At 34.2% G+C, this 25,632-nt stretch overlaps 1 protein-coding gene across 3 annotated transcripts in view; it reads left to right on the top strand.

Moving 5' to 3' along the window:
• Positions 1-651: 651 nt before the first annotated feature.
• LOC128025507 (dedicator of cytokinesis protein 1) overlaps positions 652-25,632 on the top strand; it is a 207,708-nt gene continuing 182,727 nt past the window's right edge. For all 3 annotated transcript variants that reach the window (XM_052611937.1, XM_052611936.1, XM_052611935.1), the window contains exon 1: positions 652-895. In XM_052611937.1, coding sequence (XP_052467897.1) covers positions 667-895 — 229 coding nt within the window. In that variant the 5' untranslated portion in view covers positions 652-666. The remainder of the gene's footprint in view (positions 896-25,632) is intronic.

Genomic DNA, 25,632 nt, shown 5'->3' with positions numbered 1-25,632 from the left:
TGTATCAAATTATAATGTATCATTGTTGATATAATGAATTTGAAGCTGCACAACTGATTTCAACATTGATAAAAATCATTGTTTCTTGATCAGCGAATCAGCATATTAAAATAATTTATGAAGGATCATGCAAAACTGAATAACTGAGTTATTATTTTGAACTGTATACTGTACATTGTATTTTTAATTCAATATGACAATATTGAGTGAGACACTTTTTATTTATTAAGAATGGGCATTTTTTATTTAACTTCTTTTGGATTGGTGCACTACAACACACGCTGAAGACAGTCATATACACTATACATAGGATAACTTGAGAGGGAGTAATTTATGGGCTAATTTTCTTTCTTTTCTTTTTTTGGTGAATTAACCCTTTAACCTAAACCCTTTCTGTGAAACCAGACCATAATGATTCATATTTACTAACTAACTAACTAACTAACTAACTAACTAACTAACTAACTAACTAACTAACTAACTAAGAAAAGTAACAACAATAAATTATAAAGACATGTCAAGTTCATATAATAATTATCTCAACACATTCAATAATACTGTCAGTGCTTTTACTTTACTCCGGTATTTTGGCACATTGGTAAATTGTAGTTCTCATGGTATATTTGTGAGGGACTGGCCGGTCGTCCGGTGACGCTGGTGTCCCACATGACAGAAAGTTTCTCATATCTCCCCCTCGCGGTTCATGAGTTCAGTGATGGTGGAAAATGGCGGCTAGATGACTCTCTCCACTCCTACAGAGAAAAGAAAAAGTGTGTGGAAAAACTCTGGATATCTCTTTGGAATATCGACAGCAACACTCAAGGGCGTATCACAACTCCTTCATCAGTGAGGATGTCGCGCTGGGTGCCTACGAAGAAGGAGAAGTATGGAGTCGGTGAGTACAGAACAACCAAACTTCTTAATGTCCCATTACAAAAGTTTTGGGAGAAATTGTGATTCCAGTTTCTATGTTTCCCGGCTGGCTTGGCTTATTTAAGGAGGTGTGTGCTGATGTGTTTTTATGATTGTGGGTCCGTGTGTATTCAGTTTGTAGTTGTGTGTTTGAAATATATATATATGTGTGTGTGTGTGTGATTTACACACAGACGCGCCTAGTTCCAGTGTTTCCTGCACTGCGGCCTGAATGGAGCTGATGGATACATTGTTGCTCCTTATTAATCGCGCGCTGATACTTTGTAACAACTTTTCGCGCCGATACGTTCTAAAGATTCGTTCTCGATGTGTTCCGCGCGGAAGATTCTGAACGGGCTTCATTCTACCAGCCCCTGCTGCTTTCAGTCGCCCGATTGTTTTGTGTATGTATGTCTCGGGGATCCCACTGTCATGGAAATCTGGAACTGTTAGGATATTTAAAAACCGTGATTTTAATTCACACAGTTTCTGTAGTAAATATCCATGGCCTAAAATAGGACACGCAGTGAACTGAAGTGCTTTATTAAATCCGCGTCAAACCCTGGAAAACGCATGCAAAGTTATTGGTTGAAAGGCGTGGGAAGCCTGATGTAAATAAACTCGTTTTATTGGACTACTATATATGCGTGTGTTTGATCCTATCTGTTATTTTTAAGACTTTAGCGAATTTTGCGTAAATATTTTGTAAAATCATACGTACTGTATGTTGTGCTCCTATCGCATTCAACTCTCTGAAATACTTCAGTCTGATTGGTTTGCTTCATTGGCTAGCAAGTTTGTGTCATGATTTCAGGCGCTGCTTACCTACATATCTGAGCAAGTTTCATTCCTCTCCTTCCACTTGACTTGCTGTAAATAATAATAAAAAACTACTGTTTCTATAATGTGTCCAAATATGTTTAGAACTACTTGTTAATCCAAAAACATCAGCTGTAAATGAAAGTTGAACTCTTTTCCTGGCGTTTCTTCCTTCTGGTGTGTAGTGATAGACTGGATTGTTTTCATGCTATTGGTTGTGTTGCGTCATTCCTCCAGCTGTGATTGACATGGCATGATTTGGAGAGAAGTATTGCACTGGATGATGTGGAAGCTTGTCATTATCAATGGGACGAAATCACGCTATATAAAGTTAGAAAACAAACATTGTGTAATAAAATTAATATAAAAAAAAAATCTGAAGAAAAAGTCCCAATTTTTATATTATTGTTGTTGTTGTTACTTTATTGTATTTCCTGGCAGAAACTTTTGCAGGCAGATGCTGTTGGTGTTTTCTAACTGAACTGTTTCAATGAACGCCCATAGTAGTAGTTAATATATCTAAAGTTCACTTAGAAAGTCCCTGAGAAGATCTGGTTTTAAATGATTGAAGGATATAAAAGAATCTTAATTCCATCTCAACTGGACAAGAACTTTATGGGTTGCATTAAACGTTGGATCAGTAGAATCTTCTGTTGGCAGCAAACTCCGTCTATCCCATAATTCTGGTTTTATCTGCCCTCCTTGATGGAGACTCAAAATATCTCCATCATTCATGTTGGATAATGTGTGTTCTGCTTGCAGGAGGAGAAAAGAGTTGCTCGGCTCTTTTGAAATATTGTGGTTAACTCATTGAGTTTGTGAGTGAAAGGTTGCTCTCTACCTGTTTGTGTTGCTCAGTACTTCCACTCTGAGCTAAAAGGAGCGCGAGGCGGTGTGTGTAAAAATGTCTGGTCTGTGTTGTGTGTGTATTTTTACCCCGAGGGCGGTTCATTTTTACTCTGTAATATTGAAATAGTTTTGCCTCTGTATTGGTGTAATTTAAATTCTCAAGTGCACTAGACTGAGGTGAAGCCTTTTCTGACTACGGCAGGTAAAAGAGGAACATGTTCAAAAACATTTGTGTGTGCTGCTTCCTTGATAGTCTAGCTGTTGAAAGGGGCATACTTTCTGATATTTTCAGATTAAATATACCATTGATGTATATGTATAATTGCATTCTTGAATACATAGTCTTATCATTGTACCTTGTTCTTTAATACACATGTACGTTCAGATTGGGCAGATTTTGTATAGTTCCATGTGTGTATATGTGTGTAAACAAATGTGTTAATAAAAATGGTAAAATGTGTAACAAATGCCTAGCAGATACAACCGGGTAATTAATGTTTTTATGCTTTGATTAAAAGTCAGTGAAACCCTAACAATTCACAATTTTTACAGTAGTGCTCTCATTATACAGTTAGGCTATATGACCGTAGTTATTAATTTTCTGCATTTCTGTTTTGAGGTGCGCACGCTGAAGATGACCGGTAGAGTTAGCATTTGGTAGCACGTTTTTAATCAATGGGATTAGCCTTAACTCATAATTTCATGTAGAATGTGCTTTATTTATACAACAAAACGTTAGTATTAAGACTAAAAGGCTATTTGCAAATGAACATATCTGCAGGGCCTCTGAATGCAAACTCCTGTTGTGGATGCATTCTTCATAAAACAATGTTCAGAAACACTGCAGCTATAAACTAAAAATTCACAGCATTTATACAATGGTCTTCTCATTATAATAGTATGTATATAACAGTCCCAGTCATGGTTCTTATTAATATATTCTGCATTGTAGTTTGACCTGCTCATGTTGTGCGCTGAAGAGATATCACCATAGTACTACAATAAAGCACTTGACTCAAAACCAAATGCATCTTATATCAGGTAAATAAAATATCCACAATATATATAAACCGGCTGAAATGTTTTGAAGTCACTTGTACCTACCTGTCTGAAAAAAATCCAGTCTCTGCTTGTGTCAGTTTGAGTCTTGGTAAAGTTTTAAATCTCTGCCGCCAAGAGGCTCCTCTTTCGGTCATGGATTATGGAAAGTGAAACATAAAGCTATTGGGGTGGTTGGATTTATTCAAGCACTTTAAAATATTTATTTGAAGCTTCTTTCTTTTCAGATTCTCATTCACTTCTTTATCGTAATAGGCTACATATTAACTTATTGGGAGAAAACCGCAAGTTCTATGTGAAATCAGACATTTCAGCGCTCACATATATACAGAATGACATAATCATAACAGCCAGGAATATTCGACTTTGGGATTGGTAACTATATAAAAATATATGAATATATTTTAAAATATAAAATATATATATAAATATAAAATATGAGTTTATATATATATATATATATATATATATATATATATATATTAGGGATGTCAAATTTTGATTATTTCCATGATCGATCGTCGTTTAAATTAACGATCAATTAATCGATTAATCGTTAACCATAATACTGCAAAATGCGTCTATTGCAGGCACACAGTCAGCGGTATGACAGGATGTGCAAAAGCCACACACACACACAAAACGCTTTCTCACTTGAATTAAAGAGGTTTTAGTCTGAATAAAATGCTAGTAGCAGGATTATAAAATGAATAGATGCGATTATGATCATTTGATAAAATGAAGAGAGCGCGCCATACTTTTGAGGTCATTTTACTTTGTTGACAGTTTCCAATCCTGCACGGAGAACGCTGAACGCGCCTCTTTAAATGGTTTTGTGGTGCTCGTTGTTGTATTTTAAAGCACAATTGCGATGTTTTCAACTGACATTATTGTATAAAATTATCCGAAATGTGGAGCGCGTGTGACTGCGCTGCACATTAAGTGAACTACATCGGCGCTGCTGCACCAAAACACAGTTGCTCACATTAATTTGATCCTGCTGGATTCTGTCCTAGAAAATGTCAGATTTTTTAAAATCCGGCATACAGCGCATTAGATCGTGACAGTGCATGCGTGCAGACGAGGATGAGCGAGCGCGGCTTTGGCTAGATTTATTTGGAGGTTATTGCTCATGTCTCATTCGGCACAAATCGAAATGTTTCCATATTCGCAATGTATTTGAGTGTTAAACTATTATTTATAATGTAAACTAGGCTTGTACTTAACACGCATTCGCATATAGACGGAAAAGATGATCCTCTTCATATGAGCAAAAACGTCCTTGGCATAACAGCAGAGTGGACCGGTATACTACGGTCTATTTAAACTGAATTCTCCAGGAATGTGTCGGTCACAGCGCCTATTAATCGCTGTTTTGAATCCAGCAATTATTTATTTAGAAATGATAAGATCTGATTATGACAAGTGTGGTATAAAAGCTTTGTTTATTAGAGGAATAATAGGTTAACTGGAAAATGTTACATCGCGACCATGCTTTTGGACCCCATAGTCTTCATTTACGCGGCTTTGTTCTGGTTTGCCGGTTGGTCACGAATTTCCACAAATTCAGTATATTTAGGCATTGTTTCTTTTCCTAAATCTTCATAGTCTAGCCCTCTAATTTCCCAGGTTTATTTTATTATCTTTCGCTTTTAATAACTGTTTTCGCATCTCTTACAGTGGTAAAAATGGGAAGGGAAATTAAAGATTTCATGAATTAAGAATTCGTTCGATTTATTAATTTGTTCCCTTATTTCACTTAAATCATGGGTTATTTAGGGAACAAAATTAATGAAACATGGACAATTGCCACATTAATAATTCGTAGGAATGAATTAACAAGTTGTAGGAATGAATAGACTGTCCTGTCACTGTGTCCCGCAGCCCTGCAAAGCGCACGATATAAAACAGTTATCTGATGAAATGATTAGTAACTACATTTCTATTGCATTTAATGTTGAAGAACTTTTATGTTGTTTCTATTTTAATGTACTTTAAAGTTTAAATCACATTAAAAGCTTAATTTGTACATTGTGAATGAATGATGATGCTTTTATATATCGTCACCGTCACTCACAGCCGCTCGCACGTGTTGAGTGCGCATGAGCCGCACGCAGCCCAACATTGAATCGGTTAACCGACCATCGATAGCCTTAATCGATTGCATCTCTTATCGACAATTAATCGATCATCGATTAATCGTTGACATCCCTAATATATATATATATATATATATATATATATATATATATATATATATATATATATATATATATATTATACTTATTTCAGTATCAATATTTTTCATTTTGTTTAGTTTTTACTTGAAGAACTAAAATAGCTAGGAATAAATGTACTAATACATTTTTCAAATTTCAAAAAGAAACTTTAAAATAAAATAAAAAAATAAAAAAAAATTACTAAACTACTTCGGTAAGTGAAATTAAAAATTTTTAATATATAAATTCAATTTAGATATATTGCTGCTTATATGTAAATTTAATTATTCAGTGATTAATATACACTGATATATAGATATAGATATATATATATATATATTTTTTTATTTTTATTGTAATATAAAAGATTATTGGAGTATGTTTTATAAGATCATGTTTAATTCAATGCGTTACTTGACTTTTTGTAATTAACTGTGGAATTTACTTGCAGTTAGTAAATAGTTAAATAGTAAAATCGTAAATTAGTAATATAGTAAAAATAGTTCTCACACTTTTTGTTATGAATGATGCATGTAGTCCCAAAATCATAGTCTCTCCACTAAAAATCTGATCTCAAGCACTCAAAGGAGATACATTTAAGATGGTTGATAATAATGTATAAACAGTGAATCGTTTCTACCAGCTTCTTCTGAGCAGATCACCTGAAATATTTGAATGTTGAAACCAGGCCTGAGAGTCAGGTGAGAAGGGGGTTTGGGTCTGTCTGGAATGTCTGGATCAAAGATTTCATCAGGATGACCCCGAAAATCAGTCATAACTCTGTGAACAGCTCTGTGGTTTTCAAGGTCATTTCATTGATGCTGCAATCAAATAACTTCTACTAGAATGGAGACAGTGACTCTGAGATAATTAAAACGAGCGTTGGGTTTGTAATCCAAACTGAACTGTATAAATAAAAACACATTAGCTGCTAATGTTCACCCATGTCTTCTCAGCATAATTCTGCATTCACCATGCTTAAAACACAGACCAGTCACATCTGTCAGTTTATGGTTTTGACAGCAATGTGTTCATTTTCATGTCCTCTTTTTTTTTTGGATCCTCCGCGCACCTCTGTCTCTCTGCATGAGTAAGTCTTGTGGTATTTGAGGAAGTGTTCTCTGAAAGAGGTGCGCTGCTTACGCACTGCCGTCCCATAAAAGTTTCCAAAGCAACTTTAATAGGCTTTGTGTGTGTAGTTTGTTCCGTTCATTCAGGCCTTGAGCAGAACAGCAGTGAAGTTTGCTTTGAGAGCTCTGCACAAAGATTTCTGGCTGAGAGAGACGAAGGCATTGTGTTGTTGGATGAACAATAAAGTTACTATCGTTCTTTAAAATTACTATTTCTCATATGGAATTTCTCAGATATGCATGCATGCATATTCATCATTATAATAATCATAGTATTTTTCAGATTTTTTGGATTCTGCAGTCGGTCTTGTCATTTATTTATTTTGCTCAGCACAGTTACTATTTAATCAAACATTGTGTACAATTTAAGTGAATCTATATCATGAATACTCATTATTTCCATGCATTATGTTTGCTGCATGAATCATTTCTGGGGTTCTGTTTCCTTCTCTTGTTGTGGTTAGTCATTTTAATAACCTGATGCCTGATTCCTAATTTAAAACCAGTTAAGCTGTAACCTGTTTTCTCAAGTTTGGGTTGTGCCTGGCAACATTTGCATGTGAACCATTACTTTATGATGTGCTTGCCAACAAATCAATGCTTGTGTGTTAATTTGGATGATTGTATGCCTTTCTGAAGGCGTGGAAATAAACATTTGTGGATAGATTTAATGAAAACCAGCCGTTTGGAATTGCATCCTGGAAGGCACCTTGGAAAAGGTGCCAGCTCTGCACTTCCATAAGAAGTTTGGCACATGCTGAAATTCAGTTTTTCAGTGTTTTTGTGTTTGTGATTTGTCTTTTGAAAGGTCGTCTCTGATCTGGAGCTTTTTTGCTGTCAGGCGAGAAGCTCAGCTGAACTTCCTGACTCCTGTAAATATTCTGCCATTTCACAGACATTTTTGGAATATTTGCATGGCGCACCAAAAGACGAGACTCAGTCACCCACAGGCCATCTCAACAGCAACATGCACTTAAAGGGACAGCGTTTTTTTTTCTTTTCATCACAATAATCCACAAGTAATTATAGCGCTGTCACAATGAAGGAATTTCCCTTGAGATAATTTTGAGTCTCTCAATAGCGCAGTATGTGGTTTTATCCCTATATATATATAACACGTTCGTGTTAGTGTATATAATGAGGTTATATTCAGAAACCACCAGTGTGTACTAGACTGCTGTCAGTCGGTCTTTAATTAATTCAACTACAGGGTCAAAAACGCTGATTCATTTAAAGAAAGATGAACCAGCAGCCATATCACCCTGCAGACCGTGACCGGTTGCCCACTGAAGCTAAGCAGGGTTGAGCCTGGTCAGTACCGAGGTGGGAGACCTCCTGGGAAAACTAGGTTGCTGTGTGGGTCCTAGTGCCCCAGTATAGTGAACTTATTCAGTACACATGCACTAAGTGTAAAACGAGAAGGGCATAAGACTATGAAAAAAGAAAACATGAAAAAATCACGGTTGCAGCGGTTCTTGCATTCCTCTTCGGTTTGCTTGTCAACAGCGCGTTATTGCAGTTATCGCAACGGTCTTTAGTAATCCACATCACTCCAGTCCATCAAATTGCTTTGTATTTGTAAGAAACAAATCCATCATTAAGACATTTTTAACTAACCATTGCTTCTGGTTAAAATACAAGTCGTCTATTCATAATATTGCTTGCTCCAGTAAAAAAAACTGTCTTTTCTGAACCAGGAGAGAAATCTGCACAGATTAAGCACCGTTTACAAGCCAAAATGGCTCTAAACAAATATGTGGGTGAATTTTGATGTGAGAGACAACAGGTGTTGGACTTTTTCACTGGATTGTGGGTTATGGTAGTATGGATAATAAACTTGTATTTTTGCCCAAAACTACATTTTGAAGTTTAAAATGTCTTAATGATGGATTTGTTTCTTAAAAAGATTCACAAGCTGTTATCTGATGATCTGGATTGGTGTGGATTATTTTGATGTTTTTATCAGCTGTTTGGACTCTCATACTGATGGCACTCATTCACTGCAGAGGAGCCATTTGTGAGCAAGTAGTGCGATTCTACATTTCTCCAAATCTGTTCAGATGAAGAAACAAACTCATTTACATTTTGGATTGCCTGGGGGTAAATTTTTCATAAAATTGTAATTTTTGGATGAACTTCTTTTTAAAAACCTTGCAAAGCAACTGCTTTGTAACAAGCAATGTGTCTTTTCCAAAATGTAAAATTTTTATTTTTGTGCTTGTTTTTCTTTTTATTCCTTGTTTTGTTCTTTCTCTTTTATTCTTTCTGTCATAACTTCAGATATGTCATCTGGCATAATAACACATCATTTGATTGGTGACATTCTCACATTTGTAGATTTATTCTTCATGCTGCTTGTCTTCACATAACAATCTTGAAGACAGAAGCATGCAAATGTCATATCTGTTACCTCATATTTGCCGTCACAATCAAACAAGTGTTTGGAGTTTGACTCTGCTCATTGTGTGCATATGAAATGTGCTGAGCTGCAGGGAGACGCCAGCGCTGTTCTCCTGTCCTTAATTTCTGTCATGTTGTCACTCTAATCCCTTTTGATTAAAGCTGAAGTGTTGTGTTGTAAACACAGCAGCATTAATATGCCATAACACATAGATGAGAGGGATTCCTTGAATTTGGAGAGGAGGATGAAAGACTTCTCTTCCGCTTCTTACTGTTTCTCAGTCCTTTGAGACTTTCGCTAAATAACAGCTGAAAGATTTTTCTTGCTTTATGAAAGATTTATTTTTGTGTGCCACTGTAGAGTCGGCATGTGCTTTTTTTCATATTGACAAGCCTAAATCAATCCAGCTCAGAGAAACAAGAAATTAGTCCAAGAAGTAGATTTTCTGAACAGCTGTAGCCGGTCCAAAACTTTATAGGGTGCAGTCACTTTGTTTTCACTTTGTTTTTGTGGTTACTTGGGTTTTGTGGATATTTGCTCGGCCATTGCCCTGCTTAAGGTGTTCTGGGTAGTTTTAGGGCTTTGCTAGGGTGTTGCTATGTTAATAATAACAACAACAAAATAAATTTCACTATTGCAATATTCAATGTATAATGAAATCAAAGAAAATATGATAAACATGAAAATTGACTTGAAATGTAAGTTTATCCTATATATTCTAAGTAAATGCTCTAGATCTTATTGTGAACAATTCATTAATACGTGCAAATCTTTTTTTTTGTTTTTAACTTACTGTGAATTTTAATCAATGTCATAACTGGACCTTCTGGTGATGTCTCTAATCATTTACTCCATTTAAACCCCACCCACTGCAAGCTCACATTCATCTCTTTTCAAATTTAAATTATGTTTGTCACATGAATAACCATACATCTGCCTCCATTTTTGATTCCCACACCCACATCTCAACATCTAATCAACAACTGATGCATAGAACCAAGTCCCACCCTACACTACTTCTTCAATAATCCATTACTTTTGGATGTATATGAAAATAACTGTATGCAGACTCCACTGAAAATTAGTGCTCGACTGATGTGTTTTTTTGATAGCTGATGCTGATGCTGATATCTTGAAAAGCAGGGGGCTGATAGACGATATGAAGCCGATATATATATATATATATATATATATAAAAAAAAAAATATATATATATATATATATATATATATATATATATATATATATATATATATATATATATATATATATATATATATATATAAAAAAAAAAATATATATATATATATATATATATATATATATATATATATATATATATATATATATATATATATATATATATATATATAAAAAAAAAAATATATATATATATATATATATATATATATATATATATATATATATATATATATATATATATATATATATTATTAATATTTAAGTCCGGCCTCGAACACATCGACCAAGCAGAAAAACTTATCGGCCGATATTTGAAAAATGTAAAATATCGGCCGATATATCGGTTGGCCACTAATGAAAATGATCAGTACTGTTCTGAAGAGCATGAAAGCTGAAAATGACTGGCTGACTTGAGTCCTCCCAAACTAATACTTACCTCTCTGTTGTTATCACTCTTTCTCCGGCTGTAGACAGTGTTGTTTACGCGGATATTCTGGTGGCTTCTGCAGCGGTGGACAGGATTGCTGTCCCCAACATGCTGGCTCCCCAGATAAGGAAATGCCACTTCCTTTGGCTTCAGTAAAGCCGCCAGTGAGAAGTGCAGCTTGACTGAAGACAATAGTTCTGTTTGTACTCTCACACACAAGCGTATAATCTCTCATTATCTCCAGTGTGCTCCTGATTAACCTCAACCACAGTCTGGTCTGTGTTTGGACCCTTTCGGGTGAGAAGTGTCAGAACGACGGGGCGGGAGATGAGTGTGAGTGCTCAAGTACAGTGACAGCAAGGATCAATCATGATGACACAATTTTGTGGCTTGACTGCTTTAACTTTGAAATATTTCACACCAATCAAAGTTTATAAGATGTGCCAACCAGATTGGATGCAGCGTAATTTCCGGCACTGTAATTTGTGAATGCTGTACACTAAAGTTGTGTGCTGTAAAGATACTAAATGTAACATTTAATTTAGTAATTCATCTATATATTACTGAATAAATAGAATTTAATTTTGATTGAAACCTGCTGAGTATTAAATTTTGTATTTGTGGTATGCATTATTGTGAAGTTTATACAGCAACATAAACTTTAGTAAAGCAGTAAGTACACAAGTGAAGCAGTCAGAAAAGTGAATTACATTTTTAATTACATTTTATTTTATTTATCATGGCAATGTGGCATTGTACATATATCGTATTGAATAGTTAACTTTTTTTTTTTTTAGGAAATTCTTTTCAATTAAATCATGATAAAATTAGCTTTTTTTGTCTTGGTTGTGTGACATTGCACATATATGGTATATAATATGTCATTTATTACATTTAATTTTGTAATTAATCTTTAAATCATTAAATCATTAAAAAATAAATCACTTTTTAATCTAGCTGATCATATATTTAAATTGTATTATTTAATTTTATATTCAAATTTTCTTTCTTGGCTTGTTGCATTTTTATGCAGTTTGAGATGCAACAATTTTTTTTATTAATTTTGCCGATTTATCTTAAAAACGGTTCTAGGTTCCCAGTCCATGTTTGAACTCCTGGAATCCAAAGGGTAATAAAAGAGGTGTTAAAAGCTCATCTCCTGTTGAATGTGTTGCTCTTATGAATCTGTACGTCTCCCTTTACTGTCTGACTAGTTCAGCATCACTTTGTCATTTTGTCTTTGTTGATTTTTGAGCAGAGGACAACTTCTCTGAGCAGGGTTGATATGGAGCCTGTTAAAGCCAATAATTCATAGAATATTTTCGCGTAGTTTGGCAGTTCTTTAAAAAAAATATAGTAGTGCTTGTTGGTTAACTAACTATTTTCAGTTGCTTAAGTTAACTGTAGTTCATGTACTTCAGGATCAGATTATGTGTAACTTGGCAAACTACATTCTAAAAGCTTCCTCTGCATTGATGTTAGTATTGTGTTTGGCAGGAAATATTCTGTGGTGTCACACGTCCTTGAAGGACATTTCCACAACCGTTTAAATGAACACACTCATTCATCTGAAGATAAACTTCTCAAATGCACTATATGCTCTATTTTAAAGTCTATTTTTATAGAAGCAGTACAGAAATACATCACTCCACACTGTTTGTCTGACACTCTGAATTACAGGTAATAATGTTGTAAATAATGTTCAGACCGATTGTTTCACAAAATGCTAGCAGGACATTTATTACATTTCAGTTGTTACTTTCAACACTAATTCATATACAGTATATTATAGGGATGCTGCGAGCATGATTTTTGAGGCAGATCCCCGATCACAGAATGTAGTATCTGCCGATACCAATAACGATCTTATTAAAGGATTTCTAGAAGTTTATTCAGGGCCTGAATTTCATTTTTGTGAGAGGGGAAGCAGCACGGACTGTGCTTTCACAGAAGAGTCCACGACTGATACGTGGCTGTTTACTACAAAGGCACAAACACAACATTTATCCTTTATTTTGATTTCAAATTCAAACATGGGTACTGAAAATGCTTTTCCAGCATTGCAGGTTTTTTTTTTTTTTACACAGTACAGTAATACAATCTTTAGCAGACATGTTTAAACACAATAAATTTAAGCAACACATTATTCAATACTTTTGCATTTACTTCTAGATTTATATATTAATTTGCTCAAGCAAGTGGCAAAACATTTAAACTAATTTTTCTTACGTTATCACAAACTTACCATTGACAGAAATAGTCAGCTCTTCTTCCTTTCCTTTTTTATATTTATTACAAGCAATCCTGACTTTCATACATAACTTTATTTTTCATCCTCCACAAGTGCCATCTTATTGCCTTGTTTATCTAAAAGTGCTCTTTTCCTTTAAACCTAACCAAAAAGACACCTGTGTTGACTGTGAAGACTTGCGAGGGAGAAAGAGAAAGAGAAAAAGAGAGCGTGCGGTGATTCACTTGCGCTGTTTGTGAACTTACTTCCCACACAAGGTTTTCATATTACTTTAGAAGTTATTTAATGAAGAAATATAGCTTTATAATTACTTCACCTGCACCAGACGGATACTGAGACGTTGCTGCTGCGCGTCATGCCAAACCTCACTTGAGGTCACGTCATCTGCTTGAGATCGTTTTTTTGCAATTACCTTTTTAGAGACCGCCAATCAATCATCTCAAAGCGATTGATCAGCCGATAAATCGAAGCACCCCTAGTATATTAGTGCCAGTCATATTTTATGAATCACCAAGTACTATGGTTTCAACTGAAAAACATTCATTTTTGGGTGAACTTTTCCTTTAACCCCTTAACTGTCACTCACATTTTTGAACATTGACTTTGTAGTGCACGATCCAAACTTACATTTTTATAATTCATGAATGGAAATATTTTGTAACATGATATTGTAATGCAATGTCTGATTTTAAAATGGGTTCTAAAGGATGAATTTTGAGATTTTAAAGTTTTCAGTCGATATATAACTTCTTATGATTTTTAAAATGTGATAGAGAAAAAGGCAACAAAGAAGTCTTTTTTTTTCAACAAAGATCAAAACTCCAGTTATAATTTAGATTTTTGAGATTTCACTCTTGTCATAAATTAATCGATTACTTTTCCTACATAATTTTTAGCAAGCAACATTGGTAAACTATATATTTGGGAGTCTTAGACCTTTCCAATGATATATAGTTTGTCAAGATTAGATTAGATTTAATTGTAATATAGTGAAGTAAAGGTAGGCGTCCCACAGAGTGGACGGGTGACAGTTAACAGGTTAAGTCATTTGTGGTGATTTATATCGAGGTTTATATCTTAGTTGATTCGTTTTTAAGGCACTGCATCAAGTTAAAAGTGATTTAACATTGAAAATGTGTGCTTTTAAGAAGTTGATCTTGATAAATTTGTTTACAAGTAAAATATTAAGTAGTGAAATATAGGGATGCACGATATTGGATTTTGGCCGATATTCGATATGCCGATATTTTCTAAATAATTTTGCCCGATACCGATATCGATATATATACTGATATATTTACAAATATATACTGATATATTTAAACTTTAATTTTACTGAAGAGAAATCCATGTATCTCTTCTGTATTGATTCTACCATAAATTTATTATTTTACAAATGTAGACAGACATTCACATCTGAAAAACAGGTCAATTATTTCACTTGGAGAATATCGGTTTGGCTCATCGGCAGAAATATTCATATCGGCCGATACCGATAATGGTCATTTTAAGCTTTTATCGGCCGATACCGATGTTGTGCCGATATTATCGTGCATCCCTAGTGAAATATGTTCTGTATTAGTTTTTTAGTGCATATCTTTCCCTTCCTCGTTCTTCTTCAGTATCTTGTATGAAGTTCAAACTTGTATATTTTTATTTGAAAGAGTGAGAAGTCCCTAAGAATACGTGCCAGCTGCTGACAGGTTTCAATCTAAACCAGTGTGAATGTCCTAAATCCAGGTCTCAGGTGTATGTGGATGTGTGTTAGCATTTTTAAACCTGCTTCTGGATGGTGTTTGTGATGTAATACCTCTTTAGAGTTGTATTTCTCAGTCTGAGGTAAGTCGGTGCATGATGCCGGTCTGGAGATTAGTCTACGTTTGAGTTATTCTTAATAGATTTTCAACTTGAATTTTAAATAATCTGGGGATTATGGAGTCGAGTTACTGTATGTAATATTATGAGCTTTGGTCTGAGAAGATGTGATAACTGGATTTCTCAGAGGGGAAACGCTCGGGGGTTTAGGGTGCAGGAATATTGCTCAAATATAAAATCCCTCCCATTTAAAATCTTTTTAATACATGTGTAGTAGTGATTCAATAAAATGTGTAATTCATCTTTCTCTTTTTATTATATATTTTTTTTCTCAGTCACATGGGGGGAAATTACAGCGGTCTGTAGAGCACAAACAAAACATGAAAACATAATGAAAATGGTGTTATTTCTGCTGTTTCGTGGCTTAATCTTGTTGTAGACTATTTTGCATTGAATTTAAGGTTATTTGGTTGTGATACAAATAGTTTTCATTAAGGTCTCATTGCTGTTTTCACTCCATTTTCAATTTAGTTCTATAATCTAGGTATTTTTTTAGCATCAGTTTTATTAAAATTTGTGCAAGTTGAAGTTAAGCTAACGGAGTTGTTCATTGTTTTAGCTTTAGTGTACATTAATGAAGCTTCTAGTTTGTTAATGCACGAGCTAACATGAACAATTTATAATTTTACAGCATTCACTAATGTTAAAGTTGGTTAATAAAATTAGTTGTTCATTTGTTTTTTATACAGATACAACTTTTGTCTTTAAAATGTATCAATTTTCAAAATTAACATTAAATGTCTGTATATTTTTATTTACTTTTAGTTTGTGTTATTTTAGAACATCAAGATAAACGAAATAAAAATGTGAAATCTTGCCTTAACTATCTGAAATATAAATTTTTATAATAAATTATAAAAAATATTTTATATTCTATTTTAAATCGGTCATAACAGCTGTTATGTACCTCCACGAGGTCTATCATTTCAGAAAAACACCAATTAACCTGTGGTGTTGACTGACTTTTAATGTTGATCTGTTCATCACACTCAGCTTTTTTTCAGAAAGTGTGTGTGTGTGTGTATTGATTTGTGTTTTTAAAGGCCTCAGTTGTCCTGCTGGTGTCTGATCCAAGTCTCTCCTCTGGACAGATGGTTGATGCTGTGCTATTGACTGTGAAATAAAGGGTCATTACCCTGCAGGACACACACACACACACACACACACACAGTTAAGAAGGCTGTTCTTACCCCATTCATTGTGACAGATGGGCAGATATGAACATCATCTCTCTGCCATATTTAACACGCCCCATCCTGTCAGCAGAGATGAGTCTGTGGTCTTTGTTTGGATCAGTTCAGCCACCTCAGAGACCAGACAGAGCAGAATTAAAGTGAAAACCATGTCACACCATTAGGTCGGACGTAAAAGTGCAAATGTCCTGGAGACGTTCAGCACTGAATTCATAAATCTGTACATGAACAGTTATATGGATCAATGTTATGGTATTTTTATTTGGTCATGTTTGATGTTCAGCAGCAGCTTCTTTAAGTTTCTTTCTATGGATAAAGAGCAGGATGAAGAATAAAGGCAATAAAGCCTAGGTTTGGAAAGACATGAGGGAGAGCAAATGCCAGCTGTCAGACTGGGATGCTGTCGAAGACTTCGTATAATCAACTGTGCTTCTGTTATTTTGAACTAATGTTTCACTGGCTAAACAATGAGGCCCCCGTGAGACCCCTGATAGCATCCTCTATCAAACATGCTCCAGCTTTGGGCCTGTCAGAAAGCACCATGCAAGTAAATGTCAAAAGTGACATGCCTGTGTTGGCGTCTTCATGACTGACGGAGATTAATGAGTCCTCTCTGTGCTGCAGAGCAAACAGGGATGTGCTGTAATACTGCTGTTTTAGTGAGATTTGTTGAGTGAGTGTGTGTTTTGTGTGCTTGATTTGAGACTCGTCCTGTCAGTGGTGTTTCATGAATTGGTCTATTGTGTGTGTGTGTGTGTGTGTGTGTAGATGCAGCAGACCTGTGACGTCTCTTATAGCTGCCCAACAGAGCTATTGTTCCTACCTTCATCCTGATTAACATATGAGACACTGCCACATCAGCTTTATTTGAACATTTACCTGTTCAATTTGTTTGCTTATTTATATCATGTTTATTTATTTTTATTAAATTTTTCTTTAGTTTTCTCACTATTATTAATTGATTTAATTATCATCAAATGATTGTCTTTATTTTTAAATTTATTCATTTTGTTTGTTTATTGTTTATGAAATAATACATTTTTATAAATTATTTGTAATTAAACAAACACTTTTTTATATAAATATAAATTATTTAGTAAATATATTTATGAATATATTTTATCAATACTCTTTCAGTTAATTAAATAAATTCGTTAGGTTACAAGATTTTTTTACATATATGGATCGTATCTAGTATTTTTTTTACTTATTGTTTATGTAATGATTATTTATTTTAATTTTAGCCTTTAAATAAAGGAAAGGGTCAAGTTAAAATGATAAATGATTAATAAATGATCATATGCATTTTATATGCTCTATAACTAATTCTAGATACCTTTTCCGAATTGTTTAAATGTGTAAAATTTAAATCAGCTTGGTTTTAATCAACCAGTCAAAATTTACAGCAGAGCATGCAAATTCAGCCAGTTTTTTTTTGCTGCACACAGGCTTCATGATGCTTTTATGCTGGCTTTTGCTGATGGTGGTTGATAGTTGTGGTCACTACTGGTGAGCAACTTCCAGAATGATCATTTTTAGGAGACTGTACCTTTAAAATGAGTGGGTCTATTATGAGATTGTGACGTTGTTTTATTGTGTGCAGGCCTGAACTGAGCTCTTTGTTGTGCACTGAACAACGATCGCTGATGACTCAGGGCTTTGAGCGAATCATCAGAATGTGTGCTTTACCTCATCATGTGCAAAACAGAGCTTCCGCTCGCACAAATACACTGCTGTTCAGACCAGATTTCATGACTGAGATTCATTGAAAAGACCAGGAGGGTTAACAGTCTTATTATGTGTGAAATATCGATCAGAGATTCTGTTTGTGAGCGTTTGGGTCAGGATTTTCAGTTCCACGCTTTCTTTTTTGCCCCTTTGACTTTTAAAGAGGCTCTTGAAAATGTCTTTTAAGGGCTTTTAAGAAGTGTTTGGCCTCAAGTGCCTTTGTTTGCCGCTGATGCTTTTGACCGTTGTTTGTGTTCTGTGACTTCAGCTTCTTATGAAAGTTTTGAGTAAAAAAAAGAAAAAAGTCAAAATTTATTTTGAGTTTACTTGGAAAATATTGTTGTTTTAAATTGATTGACATATAAATAATATCATCATGGCCTGATTTTCATCATATAGTCACAAGCTTATATTAAGTTTCCCTCAGGATATGTTGCATTATGGTTGGTTAGTTAAATATAACAAACAGTTTTAATGCTTTGAGTGCAATGTGTCTCTACATCAGTTTGTCTAGCACTAGTTTCCAACAAATTGTTTTATATATATATATATATAAAAAAAAACATTTCTTAGCTTTTCTTTTTTTTAAATTCACATTTTAAATTAAAATAAAATGTAAATTTTTATTTTATTCACTTGAGTCAATTCTCTTAATATCTATATAGGATGGTACACCCCTAGTTATGTGTGGAGATTTCACCATCCACATAGATAAACCTCTACATGCTGATTTCCACACTCTGCTTGCCTCTTTTGATCTCAACCGAGTGTCAACTACTGCTACTCACAAATCAGGCAACCAACTGGACCTTATTTATAAAAGACACTGCTCCACTGATCATGTTCTGGTTACTCCACTGCACACGTCGGATCACTTCCTCCTCACTCTTAACCTCAACATGGTCCCTGAAACATCACTTACCCCTCCACATGTCATCTTTCGACGTAACCTACGCACTTTCACCCTCACGGCTGTCTGCAATGGTTTCATCTTCACTTCCTTCCCCTAAACTGTTTGCATCTTTGGAGTTTAACTACAGCGATGTCGTGCATTTTAAGCAGCCGATGGCAATACTATTCTTAAAATGCATTCCAAATTCTGAATAATTTGTAATGTATATTTATTCACGGTATTTAGAAGTGCCCACGATAACAATATCGTGCATATTAATCACCGCAATATATCGTATTACCGAATAGCGGCACAAGTCTATTTTAGATTTAGTCAGAGAGCTCTCAGTCCCTCCATTGAAGCTGTGTGTACGGTCTACTGTCCGTGTCCAGAAAGGTAAGAAAAACATCATCAAAGTAGTCCATGTGACATCAGAGGGTCAGTTAGAATATTTTGAAGCATCGAAAATACATTTTGGTCCAAAAATAACAAAAATTAAGACTTTATTCAGCATTGCCTTATCTTCCGTGTCAGTTGAGTGCGACTGCTGTGACTGTTGATGTACGACGCTGCTGACATGTTATCTTTGTTATTGGACACATCAGCAGCATCGTGAACGCACTCTGTAGGAGACGCCAAACAGATTAATTCATTAATATTTAATTTTTATTTTTTATTTTTAAATGGACTATGAAATCTTAAACACAAGGAGCTTTTAGAATTTTTTTTTTTTTTTTTTTTTACAGATATTTTGTTTAAGACCATGTAGTAATGTTAAATCCACAAATAAAATGGTAAGGTTTTATTTTTTTTTATGTATTAAAAAAAAAAAAAATAATCTGGAATTCAAATAGTTTTTTTTTGGGCTAAAAACTAACCAAGACGAATTTTTTTTTTTTTTATAATTTTTTGCACAGGAGAGACTTGGTCTTGTTTTAAAACAAAATGAAATATCTGTCCGTCCGTCTGTCTGTCCGCCAAAATATTGGCTTTTTGAATCAAAAATCTAGTATTGTGTATCTCTAATAAAAAATATTATTTATTTATTTTATATAAAATACAAATATTAAATAAATAAATAAATACAAATAATTTAATTTACTTATTTATGCTTTTCAAAAATTTTTTTATTTAAATAAATTAAAACACTACCAGTACCTTAATTGACCTGAAAGTGAACAAGTAAATGCATAGTTATATGCTAACGTCCACTATCGTACTTGATAAGAACGCACTGCTCATTCGCCATAAGTTACATGTTTCGCAAAGGAGTGACGTGTGAAACCTTTAATTACCAAGTGACAGTGGAGCTCATTATCTCCCAGAGTTCCCTGAGCTCATTAAACATGTGCTTTTGATTGGCTGACATGATGATAAATGTCCAGTATTAACCCCTTCCTCTGACTCTCTTCATCCTTCTTTTAAAGTCCCTACTTGCTTCTTAACTGGGATCCAGGGGCCAGAATCCATTAAGAGAGTTTAAGAGAGAGCGGCGCACTGTGAGGATGTTGTTCTGGTCAGGATGGTCACTCGCTCTCAGCCAGGGGTTTTTCTCATGTGGCATTTACACACGCTGCTATAAAAAGACAAGGTTAATTAGTATCATCTGTGTTTCGCTCCCGTCTCATTAATGCAGGATATTCTGGAGAGGCTGCCAGTAGGAGTCCACAATTCCCTCTTCTGAATTGTTTTTCTTTGTATAATGCAATTTTTTTTCTTTACACGTGCTGACCATGGATTGACCTTTTCATACCATACACATAATTTAATGTACAGGGACAATAAGTGGATTTACCTGCCTTAATAATCTAATGATTTCCATGAAAGGTGTATTCGCTCTTTTATGATGTTTTCTCTTCTGCTCACCAAAGCTGCATTTATGTAATGAAAAATACAGATAAATGCTATAAAATTATGAAAAAGTATTTCAATTTAAAATGTCAGTTTTCTATGTGAATAAATTGTAAAATGTGTTTTATTCCTGTGATCAAAGCTGAATTTTCAGCATCATTACTCTAGTCTTCAGTGTCACATGATCATTATAGATTATCCTGTGGTCCCTGACACTGTCTGCATGATCTGAAACCTGAAATGTAACCGTAACTGTAACCACAGTATAAATATGTGGCTATAAAGAATTATGACTGCATGCTAGCATAACTATAGTATATTTCTCAGACACGTTTTGCTAACTTCTCATAAGTAAATCTCAAGTGCAAGTCATTTTATATCAATGACGTTAGCTTGGCTGCTAAGAAAGCATACTACAGATCAGTGTTAAAAATATGCTCCAAATGCTTTCTGTTATGAAATGTCATTAGGTGGATGAAAGCGAAGTGTTGATTGTTGAAAAAGCAATTTGTAGCATTTTATTGTCAAAAAAATGAAGCTATATGAACTGATGTTTCACACAAATGGTGTGGGAAGAGTTGCGAACTGTGATGAGAGCATCTGTTAACCCTTAGGATTAGCAATAATAATAGAGCAGCTCATCTTTGCAAACACCGATGAAATAAAGTAAGATTGTTTATGGGCTAACGTTTGGATCAGGTTTTGCTGTATTCATTAATGAAACCGATCATTTTGCTTGGCTGATATTGAGCTGTGAGGAAGCAGCGTGGTCTCTCTGCTGGTGTTATTAGCGTGGGCGTTTGCTGCTGTCTGGGCCCTCTACATTATACCCACAATCCTCTCTGCCTCCGTAGCGCTGACCCTCTCGTTCAGGGAGATTCCTGCTGTTTTTCACCTCCGCAGACCTTCTCTTCACTCATCTCATTATCCTCGGCCCACACAGAAACCTGCACAGGACTCCGTCTTTAAGCACACATTGTACACACCGCGGTAGAAATGCGCGGCTAATTGCGTGTCTCCACTTCAGAAGGAATCGATCAGAACTACAAATGCTATTTTAAGATGATGGATGTTTTCTCCTTGTTGACTGTGATCTGAAGTTGTTTACACACTTATTTCGATTGCACAATTTGATTCGGCCCCTCTTTTCTCTTTTCACATTGTACTAGCAGTGGGTGGAATCAGTAAAAGGAATTTCACAACTACTTTTTGTTAGAAATTCAGCCTACAAATGTACATATATTGTGAATGTCCAGAAATTTCCTTCCTTTGTTTCGGTTCAAGCTAATTTATTTTTCAGTTTATTTGAATTTTTCATTTATTTGAATATATCTATTACAATTTATTTGAATTGTATTTTATTATTTTAAATTTATCTTTTAAAATGTAATTGACAATCTTGTTATTTCTAATTATTTAAATTCACCAATTTCAATTTCTTATTTTTTTTCAGTTTATTTATATATATATATTTTAATCATGTTAATTTAAATTTACCTGTTTAAATGTAATCATATTTGTATTTTTATTTAAATGCATCATTCAAATGTATTTTAACATTTTTTAAAAAATAATTATTAATATAAATAAATTTACCTAATTTTAATTTCAATAATCTGATGTTAAATATTCCATATTTTTTATATGAATTAATTTATTCAAATAATTTAAATTTTAATACAGATTTTTAAATATACATTTAATTCATTTATTATTTTTAGTCAGTGAATTACATTTCATTGGAGTTGATTTTTTTTCAGCAAATATGAGTGAACTGACGTTTACATTAATGTATAAAAATTTGATCAGATTTTTTTTATGTAATATAGAATAATGATAATTAATTAGTGCGATTTGAGTCTGATGTTGCACTTAATGACTTCATACATATTTCCTACATGTGTTTGAGTATACTTGACTCTGTTATACTAATTCTCCAAACAGTCTGGAGAAATAATTTTCCCATTATTAAATTTGGGGCCTGCAGAAGTTCAAGTGTACTTGGCCAATTAAAATGAAGCAATTAGACAGCAGGACTCTAGGTATGTTGGCATCACGGACGCTGACCCGCTGCTGTGTGATGATGATGATGAACGGCGTGCATCTGACCCGCTTCTGATTGGACATGACAGAAACGGTCTCCGGGGCGGGTTTTCAGCAGGTTTCAGCGGCGTCGCTGTGTGCTGGCGGATCTGTGCTAGATGCAAACAAGATAATTAGTGCAAGTTTTCCTCCCTTCATGATTGTCCTCCCATCAGAATAATGAAGATCTTTAGAAACACTGTCGGACTTTGTGGAAATGTGCCTGGGTAATAATTAGTGTGATATGAAGGCGTTGCGATATGAGTGTTACCAAAACAAAGTTCACGAACAGTTGAAGATGGTTTATTGATAGATGTTATTGATGATTAAAAAGCAGATGGGTTTGTTTTGTTGATCAGAAAATGTTGAAATCTGCTTGAAACGTGTTGAACTATAATACAGGAATACATACAGAGCAAATATTTGAGCTTTCATGTCTCACCACACACAAAGCATCATAAAGGTTGATTTATTCATTTGGTGAATTGTGTTTATGACAGACATTAATGTATGTGTTTATAAATATATATTTGTATCAAGATGTATTGGACATGAGCACGGAACTCAATGCACATGTGTTAAGTCAGTCACTGAATTTCATTACAGATGTTGTTTTAATGCAATGTTGGGGTATGTTTTTTGTCTGTAGCTATCTTCAGCTTCATCAGGCTTGTTTCTACCTGTTAGCTGAATTCGTAGTAGACAAACTGTCTCAACATGATGATATCTCCTCTCTTCATCAGTCTCTTTTCCGCATTCTCCACTTCTACAGTATAATTTAAGCACTTCTCTTTCTTTCTCTCTCTCTCGGTTTTATGTGATACTATTATCACACTACCATAGTATGTATGCTAGTTCTGCAATATGCATTCATTTCCTGTATGCATGTAGTATTCCGATAACCTAATACTTTACTAGGTTGTGTTAGATGTGCTGTATTCAACCAGTGCACACTGCATAAAAATAATGTATCCCATAATACAATGCACTGCACCTTTTATAGGTTTTTATTATCTTGGTTAACTAAAACATCCCTGATATGCACATGATAAGGTGACATATAATTCAGCGAATATTAAAATATTTAGTGTCTGTGTTAAATTGCATGATAATTGTAGTAAATTGTAGTAAAGTGCTCAGTCTTAGCACCAGCATGAATAAACATGATCATCTGTGTTCTGGAGTTCATTTAAGGTGGAGATAGACTTGTGCCTGTATTCGGTAATGCGATTATATCACTGTAATGAATATGCATGATATTGTTATCATGGGCATTTCTAAATACCGTTAATAATTATGCATTGCAATTTATGCATTTTAAGAATACTTTTCCTATAAACTGGTCAAAATGCGCAACACCGCTGTATGCTACTTGAAAGACTCATGTTCACTCTGATGTAAACAAGCGTGCATGAGAAAACACGTGAGATGAGCTGAATGAAAGCACATTCACTCTCTGACAGCAGATGGCGCTAAAGTGCAAAAAAAGCCTTTACTCTGGAAACCCCATAAATAAAGCAGCTGTGCTACTTTCCTACATGTATTTAAATAGCCATTCAGATTTGTGTATTTGCTATGGTGTTCACAGCGCCAAATACTTTAATATTAAGAGTTAATATGCTATTTATTTTCAACTTTTTTTTTAAAAGTTTAATCTGGACTACAACATGCCCTAGATATTGTTATAAAGTGTTTTGATTCTTTGTTCATTCCAGTGTTAATTTTGACACGAAATTTTAATTTAGTTTTAGTCTTAGTCTTTTGACTATAATTCTTTTTAGTTTTAGTCAAGTTTTAGTCATCTGATTTGTTTTAATTTTAGTCTTATTTTAGTCGACTAAAATTGCTTGGTATTTTAGTCGACTAAAATTGCTTGGTATTTTAGTCGACTAAAATAAGACTAAAATCAATAACAGATTTACTAGACAATTTTTTACAGCTGGTATAGGAAACAAACTTAACCAAAATATATAAAACACAAATTCAACTTTATTTCAACACAACTGTGTCTTTATTTCGATTCAAAAGCTTCTATGCAGCAACAAACACTGTCATGATAATGTAAACAATAACTAGCTGCCAATTGACCATCAATAAAAGAAAAATAAAGTTAGGTCCAGGACCTTAAAGCTTACAGCTGAGCTGAACAATAAGTGCATACATTTAAAGTAACTATTTAATAAGTTGGGTGGATAAAAAAAGTAACAAGATTTTATAAGGTATTCATTTGTCTAGCAATATTGTATGTTTTAAATACTACAATATTGCTAGATTAGTATGTATAATGATAGGATGTGAACATTCATGTTTTACATGACTAATATAGAAACATTTGTGATATTGTCAACAAGTAGAACATTATAAAATATACTAAACATTAGTATTAATCAAATGTATGTATCATAATATTACTTATTAGTATTGTGCTCTCATCTAACTTGAAGAAGGGGCTATTTTACAGTACTTTTCAGTTCGTAATATTTAATGCTACAACATCTACGCACTGCAGTCTTCCAATTTTGCTTAGCTCAATAAACAAAAGAACATCGTTGTGAAATTACATTTGAGAAAATGTCCGGGTGGCTCGTCTGTAAATGTCTTTTCAAATTGGTTGTGTTCTTGCCATGAATGAGCGCTCCGCGTGCTTTACACTTTGTTTTGTTTTGTTCGTCGTCAAACGTGAAGTGAGCTGTGGACATTTTGTCACTCTTTTAGACATCACCTCTTCGAATGCCGTCTTC

The sequence above is a fragment of the Carassius gibelio genome, chromosome A12, assembly GCF_023724105.1.
Source record: "Carassius gibelio isolate Cgi1373 ecotype wild population from Czech Republic chromosome A12, carGib1.2-hapl.c, whole genome shotgun sequence".
Lineage (NCBI taxonomy): Eukaryota > Metazoa > Chordata > Actinopteri > Cypriniformes > Cyprinidae > Carassius > Carassius gibelio.
This window is presented reverse-complemented; position numbering and strand designations above follow the sequence as displayed.